The sequence below is a fragment of the Phyllostomus hastatus genome, unplaced genomic scaffold (genome assembly GCF_019186645.2).
Source record: "Phyllostomus hastatus isolate PE091 unplaced genomic scaffold, TTU_PhHast_1.1 phas_scaffold_93, whole genome shotgun sequence".
In the NCBI taxonomy this organism is placed as follows: Eukaryota; Metazoa; Chordata; class Mammalia; order Chiroptera; family Phyllostomidae; genus Phyllostomus; species Phyllostomus hastatus.
Window position 1 is genome coordinate 26746090 of NW_025334042.1, and position 18315 is coordinate 26764404.

Sequence of the window (18315 nt, forward strand, 5' to 3'; positions counted from 1 at the left end):
TTGAGGAAATGCCCTTCCGTTTCTAATTTAAGTGGTTTTGTCGTGAAAGAGTGTTGAATTTTGTCAAAGGCTTCTTCTGCATCCACTTGGGATGATCCCCTGGTTCTTGTCCTTGCCTATCGCAATGTGGTACATCACACTGATAACAACCTCACATTCCCGGGGAAACTCTCCCGTGGTCACGGTGTACAATCCTTTTTATATATCGCTAGATTTTATATCGCTAAATTTGGTTTGTTTTGTTGAAATTTTTCATCTATATTCATGTGACAGTGCTCTCCCATTTTCTTTTCTGGTGATATCCTTGTATGGTTTTGCTATCAGGGAAATACTGGCCTCCTTGGATGAACTGAAAAGCATTTCTTCTCTTACTTTTTTGAAGAGTTTGAGAAGAATTAATTCTTTAAATGTTTCACAACTTCATCAGCAAAGCCATCTGAGCCTGGGCTTTTTTTTTGTAAGAGTTGTTTTAATTAGTAATTCAATCTCTTTACTTATTGTAGATTTATTCAGATTTTTAGTTCTTAAGTCAGTTTTGGTAGTTTGTCTTTTTAAGAATTTGTCCATTGCATTGAAATTATCTAATTGGTTGGCATACAGTTGTTCATATCATTCTCTTTATAATCCTTACATGTTCCTGTAAAATCTGCAGTCATGTTCTTTCATCCCCGATTTTAGTCATTTGAGTCTCCTCTTTTTTCTTGGTTTGTCAGTTTTGCTCCTTTCAAAAAACCAGCTTTGGATTCTGTTGATTTTATCTAGTTTTCTATTCTTTATCAATGTCTTAAAATATCTTTATTCTACCACTTCTTTCCTTTCTGCTTTTCTTTCTTCAGTGTCTTTAGGTGAAAGGTTAAGCTACTGAAAATGAGATCTTTTGTTCCTCTTTTAATATAGTCATTTACAGCTACACAACTCCACTTCTTTTGCTGTATCCTTGAAGTTTTGATATGTTGTGTTTATTTTCATTCTTTTCAAGTATTTTCTATTACCACTTTAATCTTCTTTGCCCCATTTGGTTATTTTAGAGTGTGGTGTTAAATTCACATACTTGTGAACTTCCCAAGTTTCCTTCTGTTATTGATTTTTACTGTCATTCCAATGTGGTTGGAACGCACTTTGTAACGTTTAATCCTTTTAAATCTAGGGAGGCTTGTTTTATGGTGCAGCATATGGCTGTCCTGGAAAATGTGCAGTGTGTGCTGGGAAAGAGCGTACGTGCTGTTGTCAGTGAGGTCCGTGGGGCCGAGTTGAACTGCCACTTAACTCTTCCATCTCCTTGTTGATCTTCTGCCTCATTGTTCTACATGCTGAAATTTTGCAGCTGAGATTGTTAAATTGTTGGTTTCGCACTTCAGTATTATTGCTTTATTTACTTTGTCTTTGATTCATTTACTTTGGAGTTTTGTTGTACATGGTTACATGCTTATAATTGCTATAATTTTTCTGATATAGTTTTCATTTATCATAAAATATCCCTCTTTAAACTGTAGTAATGTTTTTCTCTTAAAATCTAATTTATCCGATATTAGAATTCAAGGTTGCTGATAGTACATGGTATGTATGTTTTCATCCCACTTACTTTAACCTATTTAACCTATTTGGACAGAATACATATCTCTGTTCCTACAGGGAGCACTTTCCTGGATCTCTGCATTTTGATTGTTCAATGTCATTATTGGTATCCCTAGATTTACATTTGCCATTTTCATTTCAGTTTCCCGTATGTCTTATGTTGTTTTTGCTCCTCTGTTCCTTCTTTACTGCTTTCCTTTTTATTCAGTGAATGATTTCTAGTGTAACAGTTTAATTTCCTTAATTTTTCTATATTTTTGGAATTGTTTTCTTAATGGTTGCTCAAGGGCCTACAATATACCTCTTATCAGAATCTACTTCAGATTTATACTATACAATTTCAGTGAAATATCAAAGCATTAGTCCTATATAGGCTCTATGTCCTCTTCCATTTTCTGTGTTATATCTGTTAAACATATACTATCTACATATGTAATAAATTGAATAAATTTATTTTTATAATATTACTCTACTTATGAATTTATGTCTTTTAAAGAATGTGGGAGAAGATATGGAAAAAATATGTCCATAGTTTTTTAAAGAATCTTTTTAAACATTTTTGATTCTCTCTTTCTTCCTGTAGATTTGATATCAGCTGGTATTACTTCTCTAAAACAAATTTGTTTTCACCTGCCTCATTTATGACACTATAATCAAATATATCACATTTATATACATTACAGGTCAATAATATAATAATGTACATACTGTTTTTTTTTAATTAAAGATTTTATTTTATTTTTAGAGAGGGGAGAAAGAGAGAGAGAACCATCAATGTGTGGTTGCTGGGGCCTGTGGCCTGCAACCCAGGCATGTACCCTGACTGGGAATCGAACCTGTGATGCCTGGTTCGCAGCCTGCACTCAATCCACCGAGCTACGCCAGCCAGGGAATCATATTGGCTTATATAATTGCTTTTTAAGTCAGTTAAGAGAAAAAGTGCAGTTATAGTATATTTCATAATTATCTTTACCAGTACTCTGGGCTTGTTTTGTGTTGGTCTGTATTAATGCCTGGTGTCATTTGATTACAGTCTTAAAATTTTCCTTTCCTGTGTCTTGTAAGACAGGTCTGTTAGGAACAGATCCTCTCACTTTTCTTTATCTGGGAATGTCTTTTGCCTTCATTCTCGAAAGATTGATTTCCTTGTTATAAAATTGCTGATTTACAGTTTTTATTTCTCAGCACTTTAAATATGTCACCCGCTGTCCTCTGGCTTATAGATAAACAATGGAAGTCAACTATTTATCTTCCTGGAGTTCTCATTTATGTGGTCATTTTTCTCTGGATGCTTTCAGATATTTCTTTCAACATCTTTACTAGGACATATTTGGGTGTGGATCTCTTTGTGTCTACCCAACTTGAAGTCTAATGAGCTTCTTGGATATGTAGATTAATGCATTTCACCAAATTTGGGGAAATTTTAACCATTATTTCTTCAAATATACTTTCCTCCTCCTCTCCTCTCTGTTCAGCACTCCCATGATGCCTATGTTGGTACACATCATGATGTCTCTCTTTCTCTGAGTTTATTTTTTATTTTTTTTCTGTTCTTGAGCTTTAATAGTCACTTGATATTTTTTTATGTTTGCTGATTCTTTCTTCTGCAAACTCCAATCTACTGTTGGCTCTAGTGAAATGTTTATTTGGGTTATTGTACTTTTCAAGTTCAGAATTGTTCTTTGGTGGCTCTTGTAAGTATAATTTCTATCTCTTCACTGATGTTTTCTATTTGATGAGAAGTTATCTTACCTTTTACTTTTTTAAACATCTTGCTGAGGTGGAGAGGAGAGGACAGGTTATTGTTCAAATGTCACAGAGGTTAACTATTCCTACCTAAGGTTCATAGATTTTATTTGCATAAATATTTCTCCATGTGCTATGTAACCTTAGGACAATTTCCAGAGACATTAAATTGTTGTTGTATCTTATTGTTACCAGTTATGGTTGTTTAACTGGCTATATTTTTAAAGGTAGCTAACTTTTCAAAGGAATCTCATTCAATTTTTGAGGCTAATTAGCTCGATTTGTGTCCATTTTTCTCTTTTCCTACTTCGATCATATTGGTCTACCAGGAGATTGACATTCTGATGGTAACTCTGATCTACACCTTCTATTCAGTTCCCTTCCAAAGATTGTCCTTCCCCTTCTGAACTCCCCTTTCTGAAGTCTTATACTGTGTCTCTTTGGACATCTGTTCTAAAGTCAAGGATGAGCAGTATAAAACTTCCAGCATTCTAAACAATTGTTCCCCTCACATATAGGTTTTCAAATACAGTAACACTATCATTTTGATCCTCTTAAATAGAAAATATTCATTCCCCAAAGACCAACCCATGTCAAGGGTGGTCAACTTTATCCAATCTTATCCTTCTAATTTATGCCTTTTGGTCATTCACCTGATGTAATTAGAAGTAAATTGAGAGTGCCACCTAGGGGTGTGAAGAGTCTGCTACAAGGTCACACAGATATCAGTACTTTGGAAATGTCATCAAGTTCTGAGACTCTGGTCCTTTTCATCACATGTCGAATCGAGTAAGGTCTGGTCAATGAGACATCAACAAAAATCATGGGAGACTGATATACAAGTAAATCACATAACTGTCAAGTGGAATCAAGAGGAATCAAGACTCCTTTTATCTCATTAGTTAACTTGCCTTAAAAGAATATCTTAACAGAAAGCTAATTATTATAAATAGAATATTTCTCCATGAACATAGAATCTGAATAAGACATGTTAGTACAATCAGGTTTTTAAATGACAGCTCTTTCCATTAATTTCTAACTCCTTTTCCTCAATTTCCATATGCCTGTATTTCCCCTGCAGTATCTTGAGAAAGTCACACTGTTGTAACCTGTGATTCTAGTTGCTAGTTGGAGAAACAGACTCTCCATGTTAACAACCTGTCCAAGACCCTTGAGAAAGTTAGAGACAGAACCAGTAAGGCGAGAGGCCTCCTTCCCTCCATTCTCTGGCCATTTGTGGAACACAAAGCTCTATTTAAATTAGATGGTATCGGGCTTAGGTGTACGCTGCCAAAAGGAACTATGCTCATTCAGTCTGTATTCAACTGCCTAAGGTTAGTGTTACAAAATATACACACTGCCATGTATTCTAAGAGATGTTCTGTCAAATATACAAACCAGATTCTGTGTTAAGTTACACAACATTTGCATGAATACTCTCCAGATGTTTGATGTCAGAGAAAGAACTTATTCTGTTGTTTGGGATTCATCAAAACCACATCCTCTGTGTTTGCATATGACAGGGCACCCCAGGACATGAATGCTAAAAAGAGAAGGGACACATATGGCACTCTTTAGGGAAAATAAACTTTGCCACATTGCAACGTAAGATGAAGTTTAAGGAGTGTGATGTGAATTTAGAATACATATATCAAAAGTGAAGTCAAGTATTTGGTACTTTCTACAGAGCCATAAAAATAAAAACAATGTATCTTTTTAGCTATTTTGTAATTAATATTGATTACATAAGAGCAAGAGAAACCACCTCATTCAACCAGTGCCAGTGGATCATGGCCAGCATTCATTTTGAGTACCCAGAGCCCATTGTTAAGTATTTTGAATGTGTTTTCTTTGTGATCTACCCTTTTAATTATTTCAATCATCTTTCTCCTTAGTTTTGCCCACTTGATCTGTCTTGTTACTAAAAGTGATATGTTAAAATTTCCCCTTATTAGGGTGTTTATAGCCTTTTGAATCACTTTGTCTCTATCATGTAGTGTGTAGTTGGGTTTTCTTTACCAACCAATTGGAAAATATTTGTCTTTAATAAATGTCATAGCCTTTCACATTAAATACATTTTTTAAAAATAGTAAAATTGCCTTTTTTTGGTATACAGTTTCAACATAGGTACAGATTCACGTTACCATCACCACAGTCAGAATGCAGTGCCGCCCCTCACATTCCCAGCCGGGGTCAGTTCTTCCTCCCATCGTGCTCCTGGTGAGCACTGGCCTATTCCCCATGGCTACAGCTTTCCCTTTTCTGGAATGTCATACAAATGTAGAAATAGAATCATACAGTAGGGAACCTTCTGGGATTGGCCTCCTTCACTCAGCATGATGGATGCCTTGAGACCCATCAGTGTCACTGCATGTATCAGTAAGTTGTTCCTTTTTAACTGCTGAAAATAATCCCGTCATATGGATGTGGTATGGTTACCCTGCAGTTTGTCCATTCATCCACTGGAAGAAAATGCATTGTTTACAGTTTTTGGAGATTAGGAATAGAGCTGGCAGGCACATTCATGTACAGGTTCTTGTGTGAATGCACATTTTCACTTTTCTGGGATACACACCTATGAGTAGGGGTGTAAGGTAACGTGGTATGTGTATGTTTAACTTGGTAAGAAACTGCAATAGTGTTTTTACAGAGTGGCTACACTGTTTTTGTATTCCCACCAGCAAAGATTCAAGTTCCAGCTGCTTTGCTTCCTTGTTAGTGTTGCCAAGTTTTTGTTTATCTCCCCATCTTCAGTAATATCTCATTGTGGTTTTAATTTGCATTTCACTGATGGTTAATGGTGTGGAGCATATTTCTTGTGTTTACTTGTCATCCCCATATTTCCTCCTTCATTCAGTGTATGTTCACGTCTTTTGCCCATTTAAAAAATCAGATTGTTTCCTTACTGTTTAGTTTTGAGAGGATTTTATAATTCTGGATACAAGTCTTTTGCTGGACATGACATTTATAAATATTTTCATCTGGTCTGACCCTTGTCTTTTATTTCTTTTTAGTGTCTTTCAAAAAGGAAAACTTTTAATGAAATCAAATTTATTATTTAGTATCATGTTTAAGAACTCTTTGACTACCTAAACATTATGAAGATTTTCTATGTTTTATACTTAGACCTATGATTGATTTTGAAGTCTGAGGGGGTTTTTGCATCTAGACATCCAATTGTCCTAACACCATTTGTTCAAAACACAATATTTTCCCCACTTAACTGCGTTTCCACCTTTGTCAAAAATCAACTGTCATATATAGGTGGATCTATTTATTATCTTACTCTGATCTACGTATCTCTCTTCTTACCAACACAGCACTCTCTTGGTTATACCTTTATAATGGGTATTAAAATAAGTATTGGGTTATTTACTTTTTTGAATTGGCTATTAGGATTTTACTTTAAATTTTTTTTTTAAATTTTTTTAATCACAGTTAATGTATTGGGTTGGCCAAAAAGTCTATATGTCCCAGGGATGCAAGGATGGTACAATATTCACAAATCAATAAATGTAATACATCACATAAACAAAAGGAAAGACAAAAACCACATGATCATATCAACAGATGTGGAAAAAGCATTTGATAAAATACAGCACCCATTCATGATAAGAACACTCAGCAAAGTGGGAATAGAGGGAGCATTCCTCAACATAATAAAGGCCATATATGAGAGACCTACAGCCAACATCATACTCAGTGGACAAAAACTTAGAGCTTTCCCACTAAGATCAGGAACAAGACAAGGTTGTCTACTTTCACAACTTCTATTCAACATAGTAGTGGAAGTTTTAGCCACAGCAATCAGACAAGAAAAGGAAATAAAAGGTATCCAAATCAGAAAGGAGGAAACAAAACTGTCATTGTTTGCAGATGACATTATAGTGCACATAGAAAATGCTATAGACTCTGCTAAAAAAAAACTGCTCAACCTCATAAATGAATTTGGCAAAACAGCGGGATACAAAGTCAATATCCAGAAATCAAAGACATTTGTATACCAACAATGAAACATCAGAAGCAGAAATCAAGAAAAAAAATTCCATTTGATATAGCAACAGGAAAAGTAAAATACCTAGGAATAAACCTAACCTAACCAAGTAGGTAAAAGATCAGTACTCAGAAAACTACACAACACTGAAGAAATCAAGGAAGACACAAACAAATGGAAACATATACCGTGTTGATGCATCAGAAGAATTAACATTGTCAAAATGTCCATACTACCCAAAGCAATTTACAGATTCAATGAAATACCTATTAAAGTACCAATGACATTTCACAGACATAGAACAAACACTTCAAAAATTTATATGGAACCATAAACGATTCTGAATAGCTGCTGCAATTTTGAGAAAGAAGAGCAAAGTAGGAGGGATCACAATACCTGATACCAAACTCTATTACAAAGCCACCATAATCAAAACAGCCTGGTACTGGCATAAAAACAGGCACATAGACCAATGGAACAAAACAGACAGCCCAGAAATAAATCTAAGTCTCTATGGTCAATTAATTTTCAACAAAGGGGGCAGCAACATAAAATAGAGTAAAAATAGCCTCTTCAACAAATGGTATTGGGAGAGCTGGACAGCTACATGTAAAAAAAAAAATGAAACTTGAGCACCAACTTACACCATACACAAAAATAAATTCAAGGTGGATAAAAGATGTAAATATAAGTCATGACACCATTGAATTCCTAGAGGAGAACATAGGCAGGAAAATCTCAGATATTTCATGCAGCAACATTTTCACTGATATGTCCCCTAGAGCAAAGGACATAAAAGAATAAACAAATGGAATCTCATCAAAATAAAAAGCTTCTGCATGGCTAAAGAAAACAGTATTAAAATAAAAGGAGAACCAACTGTATGGGAAAACATATTTGCCAATGATACCTCAGACAAGGGTTTAATCTCCAAAATATATAAAGAACTCACATGACTCCATTCTAAGACAAGCAACCCAATTAAAAAATGGTCAAAGGACTTGAACAGACACTTCTTAAAGGAAGACACAGAGGATCCAGAGACACGTGAAAAGATGTTTAGTATCGCTAGCTATCACAGAGATGCACATTAAAACCACAATGACATACCACTTCACACCGGTCAGAATGGCCATCATAAAGCAACAAACAAGTGTTGGAGAGGTTGTGGAGAAAGGGGACCCTAGTGCACTGTTGGTGGGACTGCAGACTGGTATGACCACTATGGAAAACAGTATGGAATTTTCTCAGAAAACTAAAAATGGATCTGCCTTTTGACCCAGCAATTCCACTGCTAGAATTATATCCTAAGAACCCTGAAACACCAATCCAAAAGAACCCATGCACCCCAATGTTCATAGCAGCACAATTTATAATAGCCAAGTGCTAGAAGCAACCTAGGTGCCCACCAGTAAATGAATGGATCAAAAAACTATGGTACATCTACACAATGGAATTCTATGCAGCAGAAAGAAAGGAGGAGCTCCTGCCCTTTGCAACAGCATGGATGGAACTGGAAAACATTATGCTAAGTGAAATAAGCCAGGCAGTGAAAGACAAATACCATATGATCTCACCTTTAACAGGAACCTAAACAACAAAACAAACAAGCAAAATATAACCAAAGACACTTAAATAGAGAACAGGTTGACAGTGACAAGAGAGGAGAGGGAAGGGAATTTCAGGGGAAAAGGGTAAGGGTTTACAGGAACAAGTATAAAGGACACAAAGACAATAACAAGGGGGGATGGATGGAAATGGGAGGGAGGTTGGTTTGGCTGGGATTCGGGGACAGCTGTGGGGAGAAAATGCAGACAACTGTAATTGAACAACAATAACAATTTTTTTAAAGTCTGTTTTTTATCATAAAATAAGACATTTTTAATTTTCACCATTGATTTGGATATTTTGAGTATGTTGGCTATCCCCCACATGATAATAATACTGATTGTTCTCAATCAATGTCTCTATTTGATCGCTATCAACTTCACCTGGTCTACCTGACCATGGAGCACTGTCCAGAGAGAAATCTCCAGCACAAAACTTCACAAACCACTTTTGACAAGTCACAGCATCTTCTCCATACACTGCATAAATCTATTTTGTGTGTTTCAGTTGTGTTTTTACCTTTCTTGAAATAATAAAGCATACCATGTCAAAAATGTTGTGTATTTTCTTCCACCTTCCACATTAAAATGGCTACACAAAATATGCACCAATTTTGATGTGCTTTTTTTAATGCATGCTGATATGACAGCTTTACAATACAATTTAACAAAATTGTTTGAATGAAGTAAAAGACAACTAAGTCCTATTAGAGTCATCCTATGGGGAAAACTAAATGGACTTTTTGGCCAACCCAATGTTATGCAATATTATACTAGTTTCTGGTATACAACATAGTGATTAGATGTTTTTATAACTTTCATTGTGATCATGGGTATGTCTAGTTCTCATCTGAAACTATACTACTATTTAAAGTATTACTGACTATATTCCTAATGCTGTACTTTACATCCCTGTGACTGTTTTCATAACTGACAATTTATACTTATTAATTCCTACACCTTTTCCACCTATCCTTCCAACAACCCCCTCCCATCTGGCAACCATCAATTCGTTCTGTTTCTATGAGTTTGTTTCTTGGATCCCACATATAAGTGAAATCATATGGTATTTGTTTTTCTCTGACTGATTGACTCCACTTATTTCTCTAGGTCCATCCACATTTTTGCAAATGACAAGATTTCCTTCTTTTTATGGCTGAGTAATATTCCAACTCTTCTTTATCCATTCATCTATCAATAGATACGTAGGTTGCTCCCATATCTTGACTGTTGGAAATATGTGCACTCCTGTGTTCACTGCAGCATTATCTTTTTGAATTAGTATTTTGTATTTGTTTAGATAAATCCCCAAAGGGGAACTGCTAAGTCATGCAGTAGTTCCATTTTCCAGAATGGCTGCATCAGTTTACAGTACTGCCAGGAGTGCGCATCCTCACCAGCACTTCTTTACTGATGACAGCCATTCCTCCAGGTATCAGGTGACATTTCATCATGGTTTTAATTTGCATTTGCCTGATGATTAGTGATGTTGAGCATCTTTTCACATGTTGTTGGCCATCTGTATGTCCTCTTTGGAGAGGTGTCTATTCAGGTCCTCTGCCATTTTTTAATTGGATTGTTTGTTTTTTTAGTGTTAGGTTGTGCAAGTTCCTTACTTTTTTTGAATGGTAACCCCTTATCAGCTATATCATTGGTGAATATCTTCTCTCATTCAATAGATTCTTTGTTTTGTTAATTTTTTCCTTCAGCATGAAAAACTTTTTAGTTTGATGTAATCCCATCTGCTTATTTTTTCTTGCCCAAGGACACATAGCATAAGAGATACTGCTGGGAGAAAAGTCAACATGTTTACTGCCTATGTTTTCTTCTAGCAGTTTTACAGTTTGGGGTCTTACATTTAAGTCTTTTATTGATTTTGAGTTTATTCTTGTATGTGTTGCAAGAAAATGATCCAGTTTCATTCTTGTGCATGTATCTGGCCAGTTTTCCCAATACCATTAATGAGTGTGTGTTTATCCCATTGTATATTCTTGCCTCCTTTGTCATAGATTAATTAACCATATAGGTGTGAGTTCATTTTTGGACACTTTATTCTGTTCCATTGATCTGTGTGTCTGTTTTTATGCCAGTATCATGCTGTTTTGATTACTGTATTCTTGGAGTATAGTTTGATATCAGGTAGTGTGATACCTCCAACTTTTTCAAGATTGCTGTGGCTATTCAGAGTCTTTTGTAGTTTCATACAAATTTTAGGTTTATTCTTATTCTGTGAAAAACACCATTGGTAGTTTGATACAGATTTCACTGAGTTTGCAGATTGCTCTGGGTAGAATGGACATTTTAACCATGTAAAAAATTTTACTTCTTATAGTGGCCTCTTCTGAAAAGCATCAAGAATAGAAGAGGAGGTGAACTTCACACTTTTTTAAGCAGCTCCTATGTCAAATTAAGTTTCCAAGTTGAAGATTAGGTTTAAGGAGATTTACATTTTAACCTTAAATGGAGTATTTGGAATGGAACTAATTACATAATACATTTATTCGATCACTAAGTCCCATAGGAATGCACCAGTATCTTCATGGCACCTATAATTCTCTACATTGCATTGCATTTATTTACACACATATGCTGTTTTACTTATTATTTACCTTTCTCCAGTTTGACTGAAATATAACTGTCATATGACATTTTGTTAGCTTAAGGTGTGTGACAAAGATTTGATTATGTGTATATTGTAAAATGACTACCACAATAAGCTTAGTTAACATTTATCACCTCACATAGATACAAATTTTTTCTCATAAGAACTTTTAAGAGCTATTGCTTTGAAACTTTCAAAGATGTAGTACAGTACTGTTAACTACAACCATCATACTGAAGATTACATCTCCAGAATTTATTTATCTTATAACTGGAAGTTTGTCTCTTGACCACCTTGCCCATTTCTCCCACCCTACCCCTGCCCCTGGTAACAAGCAATCTGCTTCCCACTATCAGATTCATAGTGAGACCTGTCTCTGCTCCCAGAGCACTTGACACCGTGTCTGCCACTCACAGAATTTTGAATTAGTGAATAGTATTTTTAACTCTAGCAATATCATTCCAAGTTTTAGATGAATGCCTTTACCATTTCTTTGAGATTGTATTATATTGCAAGGGCCTAAGTAAATTTCATGAAAATTAGTCCAGGGAAATAGAAAAACAGCTATTTCTAGATCCAACTGATTGTATTACTGATGACCTCAGTCTCTCAGTAGCTAGTTGGCTTTTTTCCTTGCACTTCCAGTGTATATATACTTAAATGCTTCCAAGCAACCCTTGGGCCTTGAGCAGGAGGTAAATAATAAATAGAAGAATAGAATATTTGGTTTTGAAAACACCACATGGCACAACTGGGACATTCAGTTAAGTGGCTGGTGACAGGAAACCCACATCACAGAATATATTTCCATTTGTAGGAAATGTTATTTGGTGAGAATCCTATTTATTAGTTAACATCAAATGGAGGACAGTGCAAAACCTGTTTCGCTTAACATCAAATGGAGGACAGTGCAAAACCTGTTTCGCTTAACTAAGTATCAAATAATAGAATGTATCCTTAGTTTCAGTTTTCCTCATTCAAGTATTTATCAATATAAAGTATCTATGTGTCTACTGTCATTGTCAATCATTACGGAGTATGAATAGTTTAGGTGTGTATGAATATGTTTTTCTAATGCTGCACTCAATTCATACATTCAGAAACACTGAGTACCTACCTAGTCCCTCTTCTGGGCTCCAAGAATACAGCAATAAAACAATCATGCAGGTCAGAAACTAAATTTCATAACCATATGATATACATATTAAGACATTTTCTTTGGAATTTATCTAAAACAAATTATCTCTGTTATGGGGAAAATTCTCCACATATTATCATTGTATTAAATGTATTTGAATCTCTATTTGGGTTTTAAATAAGATATGTCAAATTGCTCAGAAATCTAAATTAATAAACTAAATTGATATGTAGTTTTTAGCAATAGTAGTAATTTGCATTATAAATACATTTAAAATACATTTACCCTTTGCTTTCTTAAAAAGGTAATATCTTCATTTACATAGTATAACCCTTAGTGTTTTATCAGTCTTGCTCAAGAATCATTGAGTCTTAGCCATGGGATATGTGATATGATTGAAGAATGCTTTACCTTTTCAATGTTTAATTTTATATGGCAAGATCATGAAAATGTGACACAAAATTTACCCACTTTATTCATGCATTTTCTCAGTTAAGATGTTTAAAGTTTAAATTTTAATAAAGATAGTCTGAAATATTTTGACTTAAACGACTGTGTCTTGAAAAGAATTAGACCATAAAGCCACTAGGGGGCTCACACACCATGTGCGTAAATCACGGGGCATCACCTCCACCCACACTTCAAGACACTGATACCACCTTCAGTTGTTTTGTTTGGTAGGTTAGGAACTAATGTTCTTAACACAAGAGGCACAGTAACAGAAGATTCTAGAAAATTCTTAACACAAGAGGCACAGCAACAGAAGATTCAAGTGTAACTTATCAGGGAAGTTAACAACCAGGGTCAAAAACTGAAACTGGAGAAATGTCGAAGACTGGTTACCAGTCCCTTCGAACAGCCCTTCCTTCCATCAGGGCCTGCCCACTGCTGCCAGCACGGGGCCTCGCTACCACGTCTGGGTCCTCAGGTTCTACCAAATTAATGTTACATGCTGAGTTATGTGGCATTAGTTCTCTCGTCTCTTGTATGAGAAGACTCATTTGTAATCAATTTAAAAACTTTTTTTTAGCTAGTTCATCTTCTTAGAGCAAGGTTGTATCAATATTCCTTCATTTTATAAAGGAAGACCCTTAAATAACATTGGGCCCTTTCTTATATATAATTGACATTCAGGTGTTTCCAGCTGAAGCACATTCTTATATATTTTATAAATTCCATCTATTTTTATTTGTCATCCAGGGACAGTTCAGCATTAACTTGGCCGGCACCGGGATGAAGATATCCAACACAGCCAAGTGGCTTGCTCAGGGGAGCTACGCCTCAGTCATCATACACAGATCCCAAGTAAGTCCAGCCGGACCAAACCTGTTTGAAATACTTCTGCTCTGTGAACTAGCCCTAAAGGTCCTCTGCCTTACGTTTAGTTGTCAGGTTAGTGACTAATGAGTTACTGCACAGAATGGGGCATAGCACTAATTTATGAAATTACGGGGTTTTATTTATGTGCAGATGATGGTTTTAAACACATAAAAATTCTTGTGCAGGCTATAGATATCTAAACATGAAATATCAAGTGCCAGGGCATTTAAACTTTACCTGGCTCATGTTTGCGGCTAATGACTTGAAGTGCAGGTACCTCAGAAAGAGGTAGTGCTTTTAGCTGTACTTTAGGTAGTAGGGGTTTGTAGGTTTTAATACTTCAGAGTGAAAGGTAAAATTTGGTTCATTTACCTCACTGCTTTGATTTAGTTATGGGATGGCACGAAAGCCATTTGTCATTTAACAAAATACAAATGACAAAGTAGTTTTTTTATATAGTGAGTTTCTTTAATAATTAGATAACTGTTTTTACAGTTTCACATATATTTTTCTCTATCTGGAAAACAATGTAATTTGGCTTTGCCTTTCACACATCCAGGATGGGGCAAAAGCAGGTTCACAGTTGTTCTAATGGAAAACACAAGAGTAAACTCTGTTTTGTGTACTCACAAGCATAAAAGCTACTTTTGTCTCACCTTGTATATTATGTAAAGCAGAATGTTTAGTTTTGCTGCTTGTGTGGCTTAGTAGCACATACATTTTAAAAGGTGACTCTTATTAGAGTAATCGTGTCTTAGCATGACTCAATATATATTATAATAAATTGGAATGTTATAACTGTTCTCATCTGTACATAAACCAACACCATCAACATCTGCCCACTCTTTTATGATGGCTTTCTTTTGATAAAAATGCCTTCTGCTATGCTCATATTTGTAAGTAAAATTCAATTTTCTGATGTGATAGTGTTTAAAACATTGTATTTCTGAAGACAAAGTATTAAAACAGTTTCATAAAAAATTAATTTTTGTTCTGTATATGGGTAAGCAGTAGGCTTTTAAAACAAATGACTTTATTTTTAAATATTTGACATATTTAGGTCCAATCCATTTTGGTAGAAGAATGGAAATAAATTATTTACTTACTTTTCTGAGCAGGTATACATGCAGAGAGCTCCATGAAATATTCTGACCTTATTTACCCAGGTTTTAGATATCCTTTGGTTAAATGTAAAGACTGAACTCTGGCTAAAGTCACCAGTAGGTACGAATATCTTATACAGTCACTCCTTTGATCTATTTAAGTCCTAGTTTAAAGAGTAATTATTTCATTAGCAGAGAAGGTCTACCTTAATCAAAATGTTGTATATGAAAATCTTTCCTGAAGTTTGATAGCTGGTATAAAATGGAAACCCAAGTGTGCTCCTGGAAAGGCAAACGTATGTTCATTTGCCAGTAAATGTAATCAGTGTATTTTTTTAACTTAAACAATCTGGGGTAGGGCTGTATGTAAATTAGAAGTTTTACTGACATTCCCTTCTTTCCTGCTTACTCAGATTTTTGAGAGTTAAAAAAACAACTTCTAAAAGAAAAGTCAACTTCAAAAGCCCCTAATATCAAAACATTGGTCCTCAAATGTTCCAGGAACCCTTCCTCTTTAGGTTAAAAGAAAACCCACAAAAACAACAGCATAACCCTTCCAAAAACTAAAGGAGTTCAAACTACTTTTGCTTCATCCTATCAAATGTTCTCAGTTTTTTTTACTTTTGGACCTAAAGATGGAAGGTCATCCGGAAAGGACATCTTGTCTGACTGGTCCCTTCGCCTACCTCTAACCATCAGTGCCTCAGTGAATGCACTCTGTTTTTCTAAAAAGAAAGAAAAGAAAAGAAAATCTCCCCTTTTAGTTCTCTTCTAATTATAATTACCGCTTTCAGTCCAACTTTTCCCCTTCTATACATCTCTTCAGGCTGTGTTTCTAATACTCCAGTGTGATGTTTGAGGTTAATAGGGTGGAATGACTTGCATACAGTTAAAATCAAGTTTGTATAATCTTTTTTTATTTAGTTGATGAAAATCTTAAAAAACTAAAGCAAATAGGTACCTGGATAAAATGTGTGGATTGAAATGAATTGTCTAAATTATGGGATGGTTTGTATCATCAAGAAGTTAATATGAATATTAGCTATTCTAATTACCATAACCATAAATTTCAACCAATGCTGACATGGTATGATCTTTGATCTCAAATGTAATCATTATAGGAAATCCTGGCTAATAATTTCAGCCACATGATTCAAAGCATTTGCTTTTTCTGCCTTGGGCCTGCAGATACCAGCCAGCCTCAGATTCTCCTTTGTCTCTGCCTCTTCCCCTTTTCAGGATGGAACCAAAGTCTACGGCAGATGTGGGGGGTTTTGTGGCAAGTGTGTTCCTCACCTGACTACTGGCCTCCCGATTCAAGTGATATGAACGTTCAGAGGTGAGGACACTGTGTCCCAGAGAGGAACCTGCAGATAACCGGTGCTCATTTCTTCTCTTTCCTTCCTGAGATGTCCATGTCCAAACTGTCTGTGCCTTTTTGTTCAAGGGCTCATCAGGGGGTCAAATCCCTGCTTGGCCTTTTTCAGGGCCTTCAAAATAAACTTAGCAAGTGTACGACTGTAATCAAGGTCTGCTTTTCTTAAAGGATATAATTTATGGTAGGATATACAAGTATGTTTGAATGAATTATACCAAGATAATGTTGCAGTTAACAGCTTGAACTGGACCACAGTTATTCCTATAAACACCTGTAAATCTCCTCGGTATCCTACTTTACAATGAAATGTTTATTCTACTTGTTAAAATAGAGCAAGTAAAAATGAGGAAAATGCACTTATTTAAAACTACTACAAACATTATTTAATGTCAGGTGAATAGTAAATATAGTTACTTCGAAAAAGCACATAGCCATTATACTTACTGATACAGCACAGATACCTTGTTTTATATTTCCTTTTATTTTTAATTGTCGATTATGGTGCTTCAAGTTTAAAAGTTCTAAAAATGTGGTATATAATTTTGTATTAAAAATGTGTGCTTGGGTTAAATACTAAATAAGAACTTTTGTGGGTATAATACAGAAGATATAACACAGCAGATTTTGACTTAAAACACCTACCTCTAATTGTACTTATAAGAGCAATATGTTGTTTTTATAACTCTTACATATGTATATATCTACTCTTAAAAATCTATTTTCTCAAAGGTTTGTACTGTATTTAATTAATCAAATAGAGAAATGAGAATTATTGAAATTTTAATAAGTAAAATTATTTTTACATGTGCAAAATTTTTATTACAGATGTTCAAGTTATTTTATATCCTAGGTTTTTCAAAGTCAGAACCTAAGAGGTAGTAAAATTAACTATTCATGAACAAATTCTCAGGTATTGAGTTTTTTTCAGGTGAATAATTGTGTATTATAGAATGTGGTACGAAAGACAAATAATATTTTTCTGTGGAAACCTACTTTGTAAACCAAAATTCATTCTATTAAGAGTTTTGCCAGTAAATAATAGTATATTCATTTTACCCACAAAGTTTTTTCCCAAACATTTATTAGGGGTATATTGTACCACATAGGGTACTAAAGCAATTTTGTGCCAATGTGGTTAAACATTTAGGGATCTCTGTATCAGAAATGAAGTATTTTGCACTATGTGCCTTAAATCAGTTATAAACAATAAATCAAATGTGTAACATTCTCTAGAAATATTTTCATTTGTAATTAAAATCTTTAAATTTATAAACATTTAAATAATAAACATATTTGTGTGATATTAACACATTGTTTTAATTTTCCTTCCTTAAAAAAAGTGTAACTCTAAAATTACTTTAGGAATTTTGTATTAAAATTATTGCAGCTGCCTGGTGTTCACCCTTCGAAAGGCAAAGGGAACAGGGGCGGGAGGTTGACAAAACTTGCAGTGCCTTTAAAAGCTTCTGTTCATATAAGGATGTAGGTTACCAATGTCTACTCATATTTAATTGGTCAAATCAAATCACAGGACCAAATCTTAGTGGGGCAGGACAATATACTAAATATATTTACACACACATGTATATACCATGCATACAAGGTTTGTCCAAAAGGTATCCAGCCATGTAATATGAAAGACATTTATAGAAGATCCAAGAAACATTGCACATAGGACAATGATGCCTCCGTCCCCTTCAAAGTAGGCATCTTGGGACCTCACATAGTTTTCCCAATCGCCATCAGCTGCCCTGTGGTATTTTCCTGAATCTCATTGACATCTGAAATCTCTTCCCTTTCAAAGGTGATTTTAGTTTTGGGAAAAGCCAGAAGTCACAGGGCACCAAATCT

General features: G+C 34.9%; 1 protein-coding gene across 1 annotated transcript in view; it reads left to right on the forward strand.

Annotated features, from left to right (window-relative positions):
- ADAMTS20 (ADAM metallopeptidase with thrombospondin type 1 motif 20) overlaps positions 1-16915 on the forward strand; it is a 165405-nt gene extending 148490 nt beyond the window's left edge. Inside the window, exons 38-39 of the mRNA XM_045829562.1 lie at positions 13864-13968; positions 16326-16915. Of these exons, the coding sequence (XP_045685518.1) occupies positions 13864-13968; positions 16326-16415 (195 nt within the window). The 3' untranslated portion in view covers positions 16416-16915. The remainder of the gene's footprint in view (positions 1-13863; positions 13969-16325) is intronic.
- The last annotated feature ends 1400 nt before the right edge of the window (positions 16916-18315 follow it).